General features: G+C 43.1%; 2 protein-coding genes across 2 annotated transcripts in view; both read left to right on the top strand.

The window, feature by feature from the left end:
- LOC135515573 (receptor-type tyrosine-protein phosphatase beta-like) overlaps positions 1–17,682 on the top strand; it is a 115,272-nt gene that overhangs the window by 73,398 nt on the left and 24,192 nt on the right. The window contains 6 exon segments of the mRNA XM_064939194.1: positions 6,955–7,098; positions 7,355–7,631; positions 7,843–7,949; positions 12,685–12,790; positions 13,319–13,399; positions 17,570–17,587. Coding sequence (XP_064795266.1) covers positions 6,955–7,098; positions 7,355–7,631; positions 7,843–7,949; positions 12,685–12,790; positions 13,319–13,399; positions 17,570–17,587 — 733 coding nt within the window.
- Positions 3,570–5,212, top strand: LOC135516544 (DNA ligase 1-like; the record flags this gene model as incomplete). The annotated part of the gene is made up of 2 exons (XM_064940900.1): positions 3,570–4,876; positions 5,200–5,212. Coding segments are annotated over 2 exons (1,320 nt in total), but the record flags the coding sequence as incomplete, so codon positions are not given.

Raw genomic sequence — 17,682 nt, 5'->3', positions numbered from 1 at the left:
CTGCTAAATGACCTGCTAAATGACCTGCTAAATGACCTGCTAAATGACCCATTAAATGACCTGCTAAATGACCTGTTAAATGACCTGCTAAATGACCTGTTAAATGACCTGCTAAATGACCTGCTAAATGACCTGCTAAATGACCTGCTAAATGACCTGCTAAATGACCTGTTAAATGACCTTTGACATGCTCCAGGTACATGCGCTGTCTGACAGTCTAAACTTGTATGAGTACCAGCAGTGTTTCTACCAGACCACTATCAGTAGTAGTGTTTCTAACAGTTGTAGTGTTTCTAACAGTAGTAGTGTATCTAACAGTAGTAGTGTTTCTACCAGTAGTAGTGTTTCTATTCGCCTACCTCCTCATGCCTTTTGCACACAATGTATATAGACTCCCCTTTTTTTCTACTGTGTTATTGACTTGTTAATTGTTTACTCCATGTGTAACTCTGTGTTGTCTGTTCACACTGCTATGCTTTTATCTTGGCCAGGTCGCAGTTGCAAATGAGAACTTGTTCTCAACTAGCCTACCTGGTTAAATAAACGTGAAATAAAAAAATAAAAAATAGTAGTAGTGTTTCTAACAGTAGTAGTGTTTCTACCAGTAGTAGTGTTTCTAACAGTAGTAGTGTTTCTACCAGCAGTAGTGTAGTAGTGTTTCTAACAGTAGTAGTGTTTCTACCAGTAGTAGTGTTTCTAACAGTAGTAGTGTAGTAGTGTTTCTAACAGTAGTAGTGTTTCTAGTAGTAGTAGTGTTTCTACCAGTAGTAGTGTAGTAGTGTTTCTAACAGTAGTAGTGTTTCTACCAGTAGTAGTGTTTCTACCAGTAGTAGTGTTTCTAACAGTAGTAGTGTTTCTACCAGTAGTAGTGTTTCTACTAGTAGTAGTGGTGTTTCTAACAGTAGTAGTGTTTCTAACAGTAGTAGTGTTTCTACCAGTAGTAGTGTTTCTACCAGTAGTAGTGGTGTTTCTAACAGTAGTAGTGTTTCTACCAGTAGTAGTGTTTCTAACAGTAGTAGTGTTTCTAACAGTAGTGGTGTTTCTAACAGTAGTAGTGTAGTAGTGTTTCTACCAGTAGTAGTGTTTCTACTAGTAGTAGTGTTTCTAACAGTAGTAGTGTTTCTAACAGTAGTAGTGTTTCTACCAGTAGTAGTGTTTCTACTAGTAGTAGTGGTGTTTCTAACAGTAGTAGTGTTTCTAACAGTGGTAGTGTTTCTAACAGTAGTAGTGTTTCTATCAGTAGTAGTGTAGTAGTGTTTCTACCAGTAGTACTGTTTCTAACAGTAGTAGTGTAGTAGTGTTTCTAACAGTAGTAGTGTTTCTAACAGTAGTAGTGTAGTAGTGTTTCTAACAGTAGTAGTGTTTCTAACAGTAGTAGTGTTTCTAGTAGTAGTAGTGTTTCTACCAGTAGTAGTGTTTCTAACTTTAGTAGTGTTTCTAACAGTAGTAGTGTTTCTAACAGTAGTAGTGTTTCTACCAGTAGTAGTTTCTAACAGTAGTAGTGTAGTAGTGTTTCTACCAGTAGTAGTGTTTCTAGTAGTAGTAGTGTTTCTACCAGTAGTAGTGTAGTAGTGTTTCTACCAGTAGTAGTGTTTCTAACAGTAGTAGTGTTTCTAACAGTAGTAGTGTTTCTACCAGCAGTAGTGTAGTAGTGTTTCTAACAGTAGTGGTGTTTCTAACAGTAGTAGTGTTTCTAACAGTAGTAGTGTAGTAGTGTTTCTACCAGTAGTAGTGTTTCTAACAGTAGTAGTGTTTCTACCAGTAGTAGTGTTTCTAACAGTAGTAGTGTTTCTACCAGTAGTAGTGTAGTAGTGTTTCTAACAGTAGTAGTGTTTCTACCAGTAGTAGTGTTTCTAACAGTAGTGGTGTTTCTAACAGTAGTAGTGTTTCTAACAGTAGTAGTGTAGTAGTGTTTCTACCAGTAGTAGTGTTTCTAACAGTAGTAGTGTTTCTACCAGTAGTAGTTTCTAACAGTAGTAGTGTAGTAGTGTTTCTACCATTAGTAGTGTTTCTAGTAGTAGTAGTGTTTCTACCAGTAGTAGTGTAGTAGTGTTTCTAACAGTAGTAGTGTTTCTACCAGTAGTAGTGTTTCTACCAGTAGTAGTTTCTAACAGTAGTAGTGTAGTAGTGTTTCTACCAGTAGTAGTGTTTCTAGTAGTAGTAGTGTTTCTACCAGTAGTAGTGTAGTAGTGTTTCTAACAGTAGTAGTGTTTCTACCAGTAGTAGTGTTTCTAACAGTAGTGGTGTTTCTAACAGACTTGATGAATAAACCCATCCGAGGAGGTCCCTTCCATTCCATATCAGACTCTCTCTACCTGACAAGTGACACGTCTCTCAATTTGCATTGGTGGCATTGGTCCCCTCTTAGCAGGATGCTGAGTCACACACACACGCACACACACACACACACACACACACACACACACACACACACACACACACACACACACACACACACACACACACACACACACACACACACACACAGACTGACATCCTCAATGTGTTAATAGTCAGATGTTCTATAGAACACATCCTTCATTGTGTTCACTACTCCAGGACCCAGATAAATAGATTCTCAACCTGCTCTGAGTCATGTGATGCCTCTGTCTTTGGTTAAACATTTGGCATTTGTCTCAGTATAGTTTTGAGTAAAGGTTAGTGAGCGTTTGCTCTCGTTAAATTCAACTTTAATGAGTTTAGACTCCACAGAAGTCTCTAACTTATAAGTTTTAACTACTTCAAATTGGGTGACTAGCTACTTTAAATATTTTAGGATTTTATGAAAGCTTTGTTTTGAGATTAGTACGACTTTTTAAATGGTTTATCATTCTACACTTTTAAAGTCCTCTGGTAATCGTCGTACTTGATCATCTCACAGATTTAAAGGTGCTATTTTAGTTTACCTTCTATGCTAATGTACTACGAGGACTGAGGAAAATGAACCCAGGTGAAATGATGTTGAAATATTGCTTATGTTTCAATTAGGCGACTTTCTGTATCTACAGAAACTGACAGAACGTTCTGTTCGTGAGAAAGTCACACAGTCCTCACTTATAGCTTTGTATTCCAGTTCTGTCAAAATGATTTATTGAACAAGAAAGGGCTAGAGAGAAAGACAGAGGGAGAAAGAGAGAGAGAGAGAGAAAGAGGAGCCAGAGAGAGCGAGAGAGGAGCCAGGGAGAGAGAGGAAGGAGCCAGAGACAGAACAGAAGGAGACAGAACAGAAGGAGACAGAGACAGAGACGAAGGAGACAGAGACAGAGAAGAAGGAGACAGAGACAGAGAAGAAGGAGACAGAGACAGAGAAGGAGACAGAGACAGAGAAGAAGGAGACAGAGACAGAGAAGAAGGAGACAGAGACAGAGAAGAAGGAGACAGAGACAGAGAAGAAGGCGACAGAGACAGAGAAGGAGACAGAGACAGAGAAGGAGACAGAGACAGAGAAGGAGACAGAGACAGAGAAGGAGACAGAGAAGAAGGAGACAGAGACAGAGAAGGAGACAGAGCCAGAGAAGAAGGCGACAGAGACCGAGAAGAAGGAGACTGAGAGAGAGAAGGAGACAGAGACAGAGAAGAAGGAGACAGAGACAGAGAAGGAGACAGAGACAGAGAAGAAGGAGACAGAGAAGAAGGAGACAGAGACAGAGAAGAAGGAGACAGAGACAGAGAAGAAGGAGGCAGAGAGAGAGAAGAAGGAGACAGAGACAGAGAAGAAGGAGACAGAGACAGAGAAGAAGGAGACAGAGACAGAGAAGGAGACAGAGACAGAGAAGAAGGAGAAAGAGACAGAGAAGAAGGCGACAGAGACAGAGAAGGAGACAGAGACAGAGAAGGAGACAGAGACAGAGAAGGAGACAGAGACAGAGAAGGAGACAGAGAAGAAGGAGACAGAGACAGAGAAGGAGACAGAGCCAGAGAAGAAGGCGACAGAGACCGAGAAGAAGGAGACTGAGAGAGAGAAGGAGACAGAGACAGAGAAGAAGGAGACAGAGACAGAGAAGAAGGAGACAGAGACAGAGAAGAAGGAGACAGAGAAGAAGGAGACAGAGAAGAAGGAGACAGAGACAGAGAAGAAGGAGGCAGAGACAGAGAAGAAGGAGACAGAGCCAGAGAAGAAGGAGACAGAGCCAGAGAAGAAGGAGGCAGAGCCAGAGAAGAAGGAGGCAGCGCCAGAGAAGAAGGAGGCAGAGCCAGAGAAGAAGGAGCCAGAGACAGAGAAGAAGGAGCCAGAGACAGAGAAGAAGGAGCCAGAGACAGAGAAGAAGGAGCCAGAGACAGAGAAGAAGGAGCCAGAGACAGAGAAGAAGGAGCCAGAGACAGAGACAGAGAAGGAGACAGAGACAGAGAAGGAGACAGAGACAGAGAAGGAGACAGAGAAGAAGGTGACAGAGAAGAAGGTGACAGAAAGGGAGAAGAAGGAGACAGAGACAGAGAAGAATGAGACAAAGACAGAGAAGAAGGAGACAAAGACAGAGAAGAAGGAGACCGAGAGAGAGAAGGAGACAGAGACAGAGAAGAAGGAGACAGAGACAGAGAAGAAGGAGACAGAGAGAGAGAAGAAGGAGACAGAGACAGAGAAGAAGGAGACAGAGACAGAGAAGAAGGAGACAGAGACAGAGAAGAAGGAGACAGAGACAGAGAGAAGAAGGAGACAGAGAGAGAGAGAGAGTAGGAGTGAGAGAGAGAGAGAGAAGAAGGAGCCAGAGAGAGTAGGAGTGAGAGAGAGAGAGAGAGAGAGAGAGAGAGAGAGAGAGAGAGGCAGAGAGAGGAGAGAGAGAGGCGCCAGAGAGAGAGATTATTTATTAATTTATTATTTATTTTCCCTTTTGTACTTGAACCATTTGTACATTGTTACAATACCGTATATATACATAATATGACATTTGTAATGTCTTTATTCTTTTGAAACTTTTGTATATTATCTACCTCACTTGCTTTGGCAATGTTAACATAAGTTTCCCATGCCAATAAAACCCTTGAATCAATAATGCCAAAGATATGCCCTCTGGAGTGGCTAAGTGCAAGCTACCAAATGGTCAATATCAGCTGCCAAAGTGACAATACCATTATCAGATGAGAGAGGAAGGCTATAGTAGCAAGAACACTTCCTGTGGTCTGTCATTGCTCATACAACTGCACCAAAGGCCCCTCTAGAAGACTGTGTGAATCCCAAAACAACCCTCTATTCACTAATAGGGCTCTGGTCTAAAGTAGTGCACTATATAGGGAATAGGGCTCTGGTCTAAAGTAGTGCACTATATAGGGAATAGGGCTCTGGTCTATTCCAGACGCAGCCCCTGAGATTAGAACACTAGTTGGAAGTAGACAGGAGATAGGAAGACATCTGATGTCATCTAAAGTGGACAGGAGCAGGGTGAAGTCCACAGGGGAGCATTGTGGAAGCAAGACATCCCTGTTAGCGGGTGCTAACTAGCCTAACTGTGGTTCTGCTGCCCCCCTACGGAAGCTGCAGCCTCAGGAACACATTTAAATAAAGATATCCTGAAATAGCTCAAACACCTGGGAGAGAAGCAAAGAGAGAGAGAGTGAGGGAGGGAGAGAATGTTGGAGATGACAGAGGGGGGTGATGAGAGGAATGAGAGCAGAAAAGAGAGATAGAGAGAGAGATTTAGAGAAATAGGCTGCTAGGCCAACTCAAATCCTCTCCCCTCCTCACCCTCTGCCTCCCCTAGGGGGATGGAAATGCCAGGGATTTGTGTTTCTTTTTTCCGGAGGGAGGGAAGGAGGGAGGCAGGGAGGACGACATCATCATAACCAACAGAACATAATTAGATCAGTGGAGACGGTGCCATATTAACTAACACAGCCTCCAGATGGCCTCAATGGATGAGACCAGGCATGTGTGTTCTCTCTCTATCTCTCTCTCTCTCTCTCTCTCTCTCTACTCTCCTCCACCTCTCTATCTCTCTACTCTCCTCCACCTCTCTCTCTCTCTCTCTCTCCTCCACCTCTCTCTCTCTCTCTCTCTCTCCTCCACCTCTCTCTCTCCTTTGCTCTCTCTCTCTCTCTTGCTCTCTCTCTCTCTACTCTCCTCCACCTTTCTCTCTCTACTCTCCTCCACCTTTCTTTCTCTACTCTCCTCCACATCTCTCTCTCTCTCTCAATCTATCTCGATCTGTCTCCTCTCGCTCTCAATCTCTTTCTCCTCTCTACCTCTATCTCTCCCTCTCTCTTTGTCTTTCTCTCTCTGTGTCTCTCTCCCTCCTCTCTGTAAGTGGACAGATTTACTAGTGCCATTCACAGCGTGGTTTATAAGGAGGCAATGAGCTTTCACACTTCTGTCAAGAGCCCTGCTGTTTCACTGTCTAACCGTACAACAGGACGAGCAGATACAAACTGAGAGAGAGAGAGAGAGAGAGAGAGAGAGAGAGAGAGAGAGAGAGAGAGAGAGAGAGAGAGAGAGAGAGGGAGAGAGAGAGAGAGAGAGAGAGAGAGAGAGAGAGAGAGAGAGAGAGAGAGAGAGAGAGAGAGAGAGAGCACATGTTGTGGATGGGGAGGGATGGGACCAATCCAATTACAATCTGTCTCACTGCTAATCAACCAAAGAAACAATACAATATAACCTTGTCTGAGCTGGGCCTGATATAGAGATTCAGTGGCATACATACAAATGCTGGAAAAGCAGTAGGAGTGTGATTCTGGGTGTAAAAGCGGCCTATTGTCAAGTCAATCATTATTTGTCCCATAATAGGGGAAATTGAGTTAGCAGTTTTGATATGATATGAGATATATGACACAAGAGGAGATACATGGCAGCATATTTCTAGAACAAGGATGGCCAACCCTCCCCTGCAGAGATACTGGGTGTGCAGGCTTTTAGTTCCAGCCCTACTCTTACACATCTGGTTCAGCCAATCAAAGTCTGGATTATTTGACAGACACACCCCTTGAACCAATCGCCTGTCTTTTTTTTTTTTTTTACCCCTTTAGGCCCGCCCCCTACCACAATACGGGTCAATGAGAGGGCGGTACGCATCACCCCCTCCACCATTTTGTTCAAGTTCAACTGCAGCTGGTTCAGCGACGTCAACGGAGCCGTCAGGCTCTTCACTGTCATCGTGGCTGAGTCCAATGGTACAAGGTTCCTCTTTATATACCGCTTTCTCAGTACGGCTCAATATATTTTCTACACAATTTCCTTACTTACTTTAACATAATGTTGGATACGTCTGATAATGATGCTGATGAAATCAAATACATTTGAATTTGAAAAACTTCAAAATGTAATTGATGAGGAAGTGAGAGAGTTTTTTTTTAAGGGAGAGCTGAAGGGGATTTAGTACACTTTTGAATCCATCCAACTTTATTACTCACTCTTGACCCGTTACAGACAATGAAGTCCTGCAGACAGAGCAGCTCCACCCTCTACCTTCCTTCCAGGACTACAGAACCAACAGCTCCGTGCGGGCCTACCAGACAGGCTACTTTCCCAGTGGCTGTGCCCAGGAACAGGGAATGGGAGCTGGGCATGTGTTTGAGGTCAACCTGGGGGCGGGGCTGGATCGCCTGGGAGGGCCTTGTGATTCAGAGGAGGATGATGATAACGATCACAACAGTGATCTCTACCACTTCTGTGATGGGCCTCTCAAGCCTAATACTGCCTACAGGTAAACAATAATATGGCCCCACACAAACCAAACACTTTACCTAGGTTTGAATTACTTTAAAAAAAACGCCCATCCTAATCAAGTCTTACAGGTCATACTAACCCTTGACCTTGTCTAAGAGGGCAAAAGAAGGCAGAATATTATAGCCATTTATGCTCACCAGGGAAATAATTTGATGGAAGTCAATGGCTGTTCTCTGTTCTCTGTGCAGAATCAGTGTCCGTGCCTTCACTCAGCTGTTTGACGAAGACCACAGAGAGTTCCCCCAACCTCTCTACAGGGACACCTTCCTGTCTCAGCCCATCAGGACACAAGCAGGTGAGCTTTACCTCTGATCCTGTCCCTCTCTTCCCCCTCTCCTTCCCTCTCTCTCCATTACTCTGACACTTCCTTTCTCCACCCATCAGGACACAAGCAGGTCAAGCCACACTATATACCCTCTACCGCTGACCCTGATCCTCTAATCTCTCTCTCTCTCTCCCATCTTTCTCTCTCTACCCCCCCATGTTCTCTCTCTCTCTCTCTCCCTCCACCCCCCTCCATTTTCTTTCTCTCTCTCCCTCTCTCTCCTTCTTGACGTCTGAAAAAAGTAATTAATCTTACCAAGACATCCTGTATAATAAAATAAATAAACCTTTCCAACCTGTTCTAAGTTTACATGCAGGTGCACTGATTAAATGCTGCCAGTGCACTGCCAAAGTATTCAGACCCCTTGACCTTTTCCACATTTTGCACATCTATTTTCAAGTCTGGGCTCTGGCTGGGCCACTCAAGGACATTCAGAGACTTGTCCCAAAGCCACTCCTGCGTTGTCTTGGCTTTGTGCTTCAGGTCATTGTTGGAAGGTAAACTTCACCCCAGTCTGAGGTCTTGAGCGCTCTGGAGCAGGTTTTCATCAAGGATCATTCTGCACTTTGCTCCGTTCATCTTTCCTCAATCCTGACTAGTCTCCCAGTTCCTACTTCTGAAAAATATCTCCATACATGCTTCAACCACCATGCTTCATTGTAGGGATGGTGCCAGGTTTGCTCCAAGTTTGTCATCTCCCTGACCAAGGCCCTTTTCCCCCAATTGCTCAGTGGCCAGACGACAACCTCTAGGAAAAGTCTTGGTGATTCCAAACTTCTTCCATTTAAGAATGATGGTGGCCACTGTGTTCTTGGGGACCTTCAATGCTGCAGAAATATTTTGGTACCCTTCCCCAGAGCTGTGCCTCGACACAATCCTGTCTCGAAGCTCTACTGACAATTCCTTTGACCTCATGGCTTGGTCAACTGTGGGGTCAACTGTGGGACGTTATATAGACAGATGTGTGCCTTTCCAAATCATGTCCAATCAATTGAATTTACACCAAGTGGACTCCAATCTCATTGCAGATACATCTCAAGGATGATCAATGGGAACAGGATGCACCTGAGCTCAATTTCGAGTTTAATAGCAAAGGTTCTGAATACTTATGTAAATAAGCTCTTTCTGTTTTTGTGTTTTTATACATTTGCCAAAATTTCAAAAAACCTGTTTTTGCTTTGTCATTATGGGATATTGTGTGTAGATTGATGATGGAAACAAATCTTTTATACATTTTGGAATAAGGCTGTGTAACGTAACAACATGTGGGAAGAGTCAAGGGGTCTGAATGCTTTCAGAAACCAGTGTACACCGGCAGTAACATTACACCTATTACAGCAGTGAGATTGTGTTGTGTGCAAGTCCTCTCGTCCATTGATTTAGACATTAAACCCTGCAGTGCTATCTAACAATATAGTGCTTTAATCTCCTGCTCAAATGGTTCCTATTTCTCACTCACCTCCGCTCTGTCTTTAACATTGATCCATCAAATATAGTACCAGTAATATGGAGAAAATTAAAACAACTCACTCTGCTGCCCTGATTCAAATAAAGGACTGGGGAAGGGCCGCAAACGTTTTGATCGAGGAGACTAACGAGTAGTCACAGTAAGAGGATTTACTACTATAGTCACAGTAAGAGGATTTACTACTATAGTCACAGTAAGAGGATTTACTACTATAGTCACAGTAAGAGGATTTACTACTATAGTCACAGTAAGAGGATTTACTACTATAGTCACAGTAAGAGGATTTACTACTATAGTCACAGTAAGAGGATTTACTACTATAGTCACAGTAAGAGGATTTACTACTATAGTCACAGTAAGAGGATTTACTACTATAGTCACAGTAAGAGGATTTACTGCTATAGTCACAGTAAGAGGATTTACTACTATAGTCACAGTAAGAGGATTTACTACTATAGTCACAGTAAGAGGATTTACTACTATAGTCACAGTAAGGGGTTTATTACTATAGTCACAGTAAGAGGATTTACTACGATAGTCACAGTAAGAGGATTTACTACTATAGTCACAGTAAGAGGATTTACTACTATAGTCACAGTAAGGGGTTTATTACTATAGTCACAGTAAGAGGATTTACTACGATAGTCACAGTAAGAGGATTTACTACTATAGTCACAGTAAGAGGATTTACTACTATAGTCACAGTAAGGGGGTTTACTACTATAGTCACAGTAAGAGGATTTACTACTATAGTCACAGTAAGAGGATTTACTACTATAGTCACAGTAAGAGGATTTACTACTATAGTCACAGTAAGAGGATTTACTACTATAGTCACAGTAAGAGGATTTACTACTATAGTCACAGTAAGAGGATTTACTACTATAGTCACAGTAAGAGGATTTACTACTATAGTCACAGTAAGAGGATTTACTACTATAGTCACAGTAAGAGGATTTACTACTATAGTCACAGTAAGAGGATTTACTACTATAGTCACAGTAAGAGGATTTACTACTATAGTCACAGTAAGAGGATTTACTACTATAGTCACAGTAAGAGGATTTACTACTATAGTCGCAATAAGAGGATTTACTACTATAGTCACAGTAAGGGATTTTACTACTATAGTCACAGTAAGGGGTTTATTACTATAGTCACTGTCACAGTAAGGGGTTTTACTACTATAGTCACAGTAAGGGGTTTTACTACTATAGTCACAGTAAGAGGATTTACTACTATAGTCACAGTAAGGGGTTTTACTACTATAGTCACAGTAAGGGGTTTTACTACTATAGTCACAGTAAGGGGTTTTACTACTATAGTCACAGTAAGAGGATTTACTACTATAGTCACAGTAAGGGATTTTACTACTATAGTCACAGTAAGGGGTTTATTACTATAGTCACTGTCACAGTAAGGGGTTTTACTACTATAGTCACAGTAAGGGGTTTTACTACTATAGTCACAGAAAGGGGTTTACTACTATAGTCACAGTAAGGGGTTTTACTACTATAGTCACAGTAAGGGGTTTTACTACTATAGTCACAGTAAGGGGTTTTACTACTATAGTCACAGTAAGGGGTTTTACTACTATAGTCACAGTAAGGGGTTTTACTACTATAGTCACAGTAAGGGGTTTTACTACTATAGTCACAGTAAGGGGTTTTAGTACTATAGTCACAGTAAGGGGTTTTACTACTATAGTCACAGTAAGGGGTTTTACTACTATAGTCACAGTAAGGGGTTTTACTACTATAGTCACAGTAAGGGGTTTATTACTATAGTCACAGTAAGGGGTTTTACTACTATAGTCACAGTAAGGGGTTTTACTACTATAATCACAGTAAGGGGTTTTACTACTATAGTCACAGTAAGGGGTTTATTACTATAGTCACAGTAAGGGGTTTTACTACTATAGTCACAGTAAGAGGATTTACTACTATAGTCACAGTAAAGGGTTTACTACTATAGTCACAGTAAGGGATTTTACTACTATAGTCACAGTAAGGGGTTTATTACTATAGTCACTGTCACAGTAAGGGGTTTTACTACTATAGTCACAGTAAGGGGTTTTACTACTATAGTCACAGTAAGAGGATTTACTACTATAGTCACAGTAAGGGATTTTACTACTATAGTCACAGTAAGGGGTTTATTACTATAGTCACTGTCACAGTAAGGGGTTTTACTACTATAGTCACAGTAAGGGGTTTTACTACTATAGTCACAGTAAGGGGTTTTACTACTATAGTCACAGTAAGGGGTTTTACTACTATAGTCACTGTCACAGTAAGGGGTTTTACTACTATAGTCACAGTAAGGGGTTTTACTACTATAGTCACAGTAAGAGGATTTACTACTATAGTCACAATAAGGGATTTTACTACTATAGTCACAGTAAGGGGTTTTACTACTATAGTCACAGTAAGGGGTTTATTACTTTAGTCACAGTAAGGGGATTTACTACTATAGTCACAGTAAGAGGATTTACTACTATAGTCACAGTAAGGGGTTTTACTATTATAGTCACAGTAAGGGGTTTTACTACTATAGTCACAGTAAGGGGTTTTACTACTATAGTCACAGTAAGGGGTTTTACTACTATAGTCACAGTAAGGGGTTTTACTACTATAGTCACAGTAAGGGGTTTTACTACTATAGTCACAGTAAGGGGTTTTACTACTATAGTCACAGAAAGGGGTTTACTACTATAGTCACAGTAAGGGGTTTTACTACTATAGTCACAGTAAGGGGTTTTACTACTATAGTCACAGTAAGGGGTTTTACTACTATAGTCACAGTAAGGGGTTTTACTACTATAGTCACAGTAAGGGGTTTTACTACTATAGTCACAGTAAGGGGTTTTACTACTATAGTCAATGTCACAGTAAGGGGTTTTACTACGATAGTCACAGTAAGGGGTTTTACTACTATAGTCACAGTAAGGGGTTTTACTACTATAGTCACAGTAAGGGGTTTTACTACTATAGTCACAGTAAGGGGTTTTACTACTATAGTCACAGTAAGAGGATTTACTACTATAGTCACAGTAAGAGGATTTACTACTATAGTCACAGTAAGGGGTTTTACTACTATAGTCACAGTAAGGGGTTTTACTACTATAGTCACAGTAAGGGGTTTTACTACTATAGTCACAGTAAGGAGTTTTACTACTATAGTCACAGTAAGGGGTTTTATTCATGGATGTTCGTGTGTTATTGTTTTCTCTCCCAGAGCCCCTCAGCGGAGTCATCGAGGGCATCAGCGCCGGAATGTTCCTCATCGGAATGTTGATCGCCGTCATCTCCCTCCTCGTCTACAGGCAGAGAGTCCGTAAAGTGTGAGTGTCTAGTCCGGGACGTTTCACCTTGCCTGAGACCTGAAGACCTGCGTCACCTCTCTGGGATAATGCCTAGGCTTTAGCTCAGTGGGTTGACACAGTTTGACACTCCTTTTGGGGACACGAAACAAACATAACGCTGGAACTCACGTGTAGATGCATATCTTGAGCTATTAGACAGTAAATAATGTTTCTGTTTGTTATTTATACAGGAAGTAAGCTGCAGCTCTAATGATCGGCATCCTCAAACTCAGTCTACCAATTATGTCTAACCTTATTGTAGAGTCCAGAACCTATCATTTATCAAGCTAACGACTGTGTAACTAGGAATTATGTATAAATGACTGAAGAATGAGTAATTTGCTGTTGGACAGACGTACTGTAGTGTGTGCCTGTGCCTGTTCGTGTGTGTCGTGTGTTGTGCATTGTGCTTCCCATTGATGCAATTCTAATCCAATTTTACAAATTGGGTTAAAAATAAAGATATCGATTTATAGTTGAATTGATTGCATGGTTGTGTGTACACAGGGCAGTACAGGAGAGCCCAGTGGTACGGATGAGCATGTGGAAGCAGGGGCCTACATCAGGGATGTATGTTGGAGTCAGAAGGTGAGACACACAGAATCGTTTCTCTCTTTATACGTCATCCGCAATCGTAACATTCAGGTTCTCTGGTAGGTGGAAAACACGCAGGTCTATTTACCAATCAGACCCAGTGACCAAACTAGCATAGCTACCCTTCACCATTGACCAAGCTAGCGTAGCTACCATTCACCATTGACCAAGCTAGTATAGCTATCCCTCACCAGTGACCAAGCTAGCATAGCTACCCTTCACCAGTGACCAAGCTAGCATAGCTACCCTTCACCAATGACCAAGCTAGCATAGCTACCCTTCACCAGTGACCAAGCTAGCATAGCTACCCTTCACCAATGACCAAGCTAGCGTAGCTACCCTTCACCAGTGACCAAGCTAGTGTCGCTAATTTTCACCAGTGACCAAGCTAGCATAGCTACCCTTATCCAATGACCAAGCTAGTGTAGCTACCCTTATCCAGTGACCAAGCTAGCTAATGTCAAGTCTTTTATCTCAGCCACTGATTTGGAGAAACTTCTACATGCTTGTATTGCCTCATGCCTAGATTACTGTAACTCTCTGTGTACATGTGCCAGTCCGAAATCACTCCAGTTAGTTCAAACCGCTGCAGCTCGTCTTTTAACAGGCACCAGGAAATGGAACCATATCACACCTCATCTAGTTTCTCTAAACTATCTACCAGTCACTTTTAGAATAGATAGTAACCTTATATTAATCACGTTTTAAAGGCTAGGTTTGGTTTATCCCCAGCCTATATCTCTGACCAGTCATCTCCCTATGAGCCAGGACACAGTCTGAGATCCTCTAGCAGGACACTGTTGACCAGTCATCTCCCTATGAGCCAGGACACAGCCTGCGATCCTCTAGCAGGACACTGTTGACCAGTCATCTCCCTATGAGCCAGGACACAGCCTGAGATCCTCTAGCAGGACACTGTTGACCAGTCATCTCCCTATGAGCCAGGACATAGCCTGAGATCCTCTATCAGGACACTGTTGACCAGTCATCTCCCTATGAGCCAGGACATAGCCTGAGATCCTCTATCAGGACACTGTTGACCAGTCATCTCCCTATGAGCCAGGACATAGCCTGAGATCCTCTATCAGGACACTGTTGACCATTCATCTCCCTATGAGCCAGGACACAGCCAGAGATCCTCTAGCAGGACACTGTTGACCAGTCATCTCCCTATGAGCCAGGACACAGCCTGAGATCCTCTAGCAGGACACTGTTGACCATTCTAAGGTCCAGGTTGAAAACAATTTGCAATTAGGGCCCCTAGAATTTGGAATGGTCTGCCAGAGGAGATCAGGCTGCAGATTCAGTGTCTCTTTATATCCCTGCTGAGGACACTTTTATAAAGATGATTATAATATCTAATTCCAACGTCTGATTTTAATGTCCGATTTCAACGTCTGATTTCAACGTCTGATTTCAACGTCTGATTTTAATGTCCGATTTCAACGTCTGATTTCAACGTCTGATTTTAATGTCCGATTTCAACGTCTGATTTCAACGTCTGATTTCAACGTCTGATTTCAATGTCTGATTTCAATGTCTGATTTCAATGTCTGATTTCAACGTCTGAATCATAAAGACTTGTTCAATACAACTGTACGCTCCTTGAGTTTAGAAGCACCTAGAGACAAACTTGTCTTCATGTGTAATTGCATTGTAGTGAAGATTATAGGAAAGACATTACTTGAGACTGAAGGAGTGACAAGCAAATACTGAAATCACTGCCTCCCTCCTAGTCCTTCCAACGAGTGACTGGCAGAGAAAAGAGATCACAAAGAGCACTGCTGAAATATACATGACTTAAAACCAGTGATTGACATGGGGATCAGAGCAGAGAGAAGGACTAGCAGTTCATTGATTTGACATGCAATGACAGAATGAGGCCATCTCCACCCTTCCATCTGTCCATCCTTCCCTCGCTCCATCCCTCCATCCTTCCATCTCTCCATCCTTCCCTATTTCCATCTCTCCATGTTCCCTCTCTCCATCCTTCCCTCTCTCCATCCTTCCATCTCTCCATCCTTCCCTCTTTCCATCTCTCCATGTTCCCTCTCTCCATGTTCCGTCTCTCCATCCTTCCCTCTCTCTATCTTTCCATCTCTCCATCCTTCCCTCTCTCCATCTCTCCATCCTTCCCCCTTTCCCTCTCTCCATCTCTCCATCCTTCCCTCTTTCCCTCTCTCCAATCTTCCCTCTCGCCATCCTGCCATCTCTCCATCCTTCCCTCTCTCCATTTCTCCATCCTTCCATCAATCCATCCTTCCCTCTCTCCATCCTTCCTTCTCTCCATCCTTCCATCTCTCCATCCTTCCCTCTCTCCATCCTTCTCTCTCTCCATCATTCCATCTCTCCATCCTTCCCTCTCTCCATCCCTCCATCCTTCCATCTCTCCATCCTTCCCTCTTTCCATCTCTCCATCCTTCCCTCTCTCCATCCTTCCATCTCTCCATCCTTCCCTCTCTCTATCCTTCCATCTCTCCATCCTTTCCTCTCTCCATCCTTCCCTCTCTCATCCCTCCATCCTTCCCTCTCTCCATCCCTCCATCCTTCCATCTCTCCATCCTTCCCTCTTTCCATCTCTCCATCCTTCCCTCTCTCCATCCTTCCCTCTCTCCATCTCTCCATCCTTCCCTCTCTCCATCCTTCCATCTCTCCATCCTTCCATCTCTCCATCCTTCCATCTCTCCATCCTTCCCTCTCTCCATACTTCCGTCTCTCCATCCTTCCATCTCTCCATCCTTCCCTCTCTCATCCCTCCATCCTTCCCTCTCTCCATCCCTCCATCCTTCCATCTCTCCATCCTTCCCTCTTTCCATCTCTCCATCCTTCCCTCTCTCCATCCTTCCATCTCTCCATCCTTCCATCTCTCCATCCTTCCCTCTCTCCATCTCTCCATCCTTCCCTCTCTCCATCCTTCCCTCTCTCCATCCTTCCCTCTCTCCATCTCTCCATCCTTCCCTCTCTCCATCCTTCCATCTCTCCATCCTTCCATCTCTCCATCCTTCCCTCTCTCCATCCTTCCATCTCTCCATCTCTCCATCCTTCTCTCTCTCCTCTGCTCTCCCATTCCCTCCTCTGTCTCTCCTCTCTGATGCCATCCAATATTTTTCTGTCCATCGTCACACTGACTCGCAGGGAACCTTAATCAGTATGAGTGAAGGGACAGAGAGAGATGTCATTCTCCCTGTCTCTAAAAATAGATGTGTGTGTACATGCGCTCATGTGTGCATGCGTGTGGGTTTGTGCTGAAATAATGGATGCAATCATCCACTAGGTTGTTGCAGATCGATAACAGGAAGGGGTTTAAACCACTCTGTTCTGTTGGTGAACAACCACCATTGAACCCTGGGTTTTCACTCACCAGCCAGCAGGCCTTGACACAAGGGAGGGACTACCATCATTGATCCCTGGGTTTTCACTCACCAGTCAGCAGGCATTGACACAAGGGAGGGACTACCATCATTGATCCCTGGGTTGTCACTCACCAGCCAGCAGGCCTTGACACAGGGGAGGGACTATCATAATTGATCCCTGGGTTTTCACTCACCAGTCAGCAGGCATTGACACAAGGGAGGGACTACCATCATTGATCCCTGGGTTGTCACTCACCAGCCAGCAGGCCTTGACACAGGGGAGGGACTATCATAATTGATCCCTGGGTTTTCACTCACCAGTCAGCAGGCATTGACACAAGGGAGGGACTACCATCATTGATCCCTGGGTTGTCAGTCACTGCTGAGAGGGGATGGACAACACAGTGAACTCCTGTCTACCTCAACACAATGTCTGTGCACCAAACACTCAGTATCTAAACATAGGTCCACCACCAACAGACAGTCTGGGAAATGAATGAACCTTCAGGGTTGTCGTAAACAATGTAATTACATGTTCAGGTCTCTCTTGTGAAATAGGTCTTCAGCCCTCAATGGGACAACCTGGTTCAATAAAGGTTCAATTCAATTAAACGAGGAAATGTAATTTAAAGGTCATTTCAGCAGAGCGGCGTAGGTCTGTGAGGAAGTAACAAGATTAGTGTGTGAGGAGACAGGGCACTCTGAATCTCTTAGTCACCCAAACAAAATGGAGTGTGGAACAAGATAAAATGAAATGTGTTTAACAGGAACACAGCCGTCTAATCTTACACTCTACTTCTCTTTATTTCAGCAAACGACGCATCTCAAGGTGCGTCTATTACACCCTTCATGTTATCTTGTGTCTCTAGAAATCCTGAGTTAAATAGGATGACCAAGTAGTATCACAAGTCCTATTATCTGCCC

This window comes from Oncorhynchus masou, chromosome 27 (assembly GCF_036934945.1).
Source record: "Oncorhynchus masou masou isolate Uvic2021 chromosome 27, UVic_Omas_1.1, whole genome shotgun sequence".
Taxonomy (NCBI): domain Eukaryota; kingdom Metazoa; phylum Chordata; class Actinopteri; order Salmoniformes; family Salmonidae; genus Oncorhynchus; species Oncorhynchus masou.
This window is presented reverse-complemented; position numbering and strand designations above follow the sequence as displayed.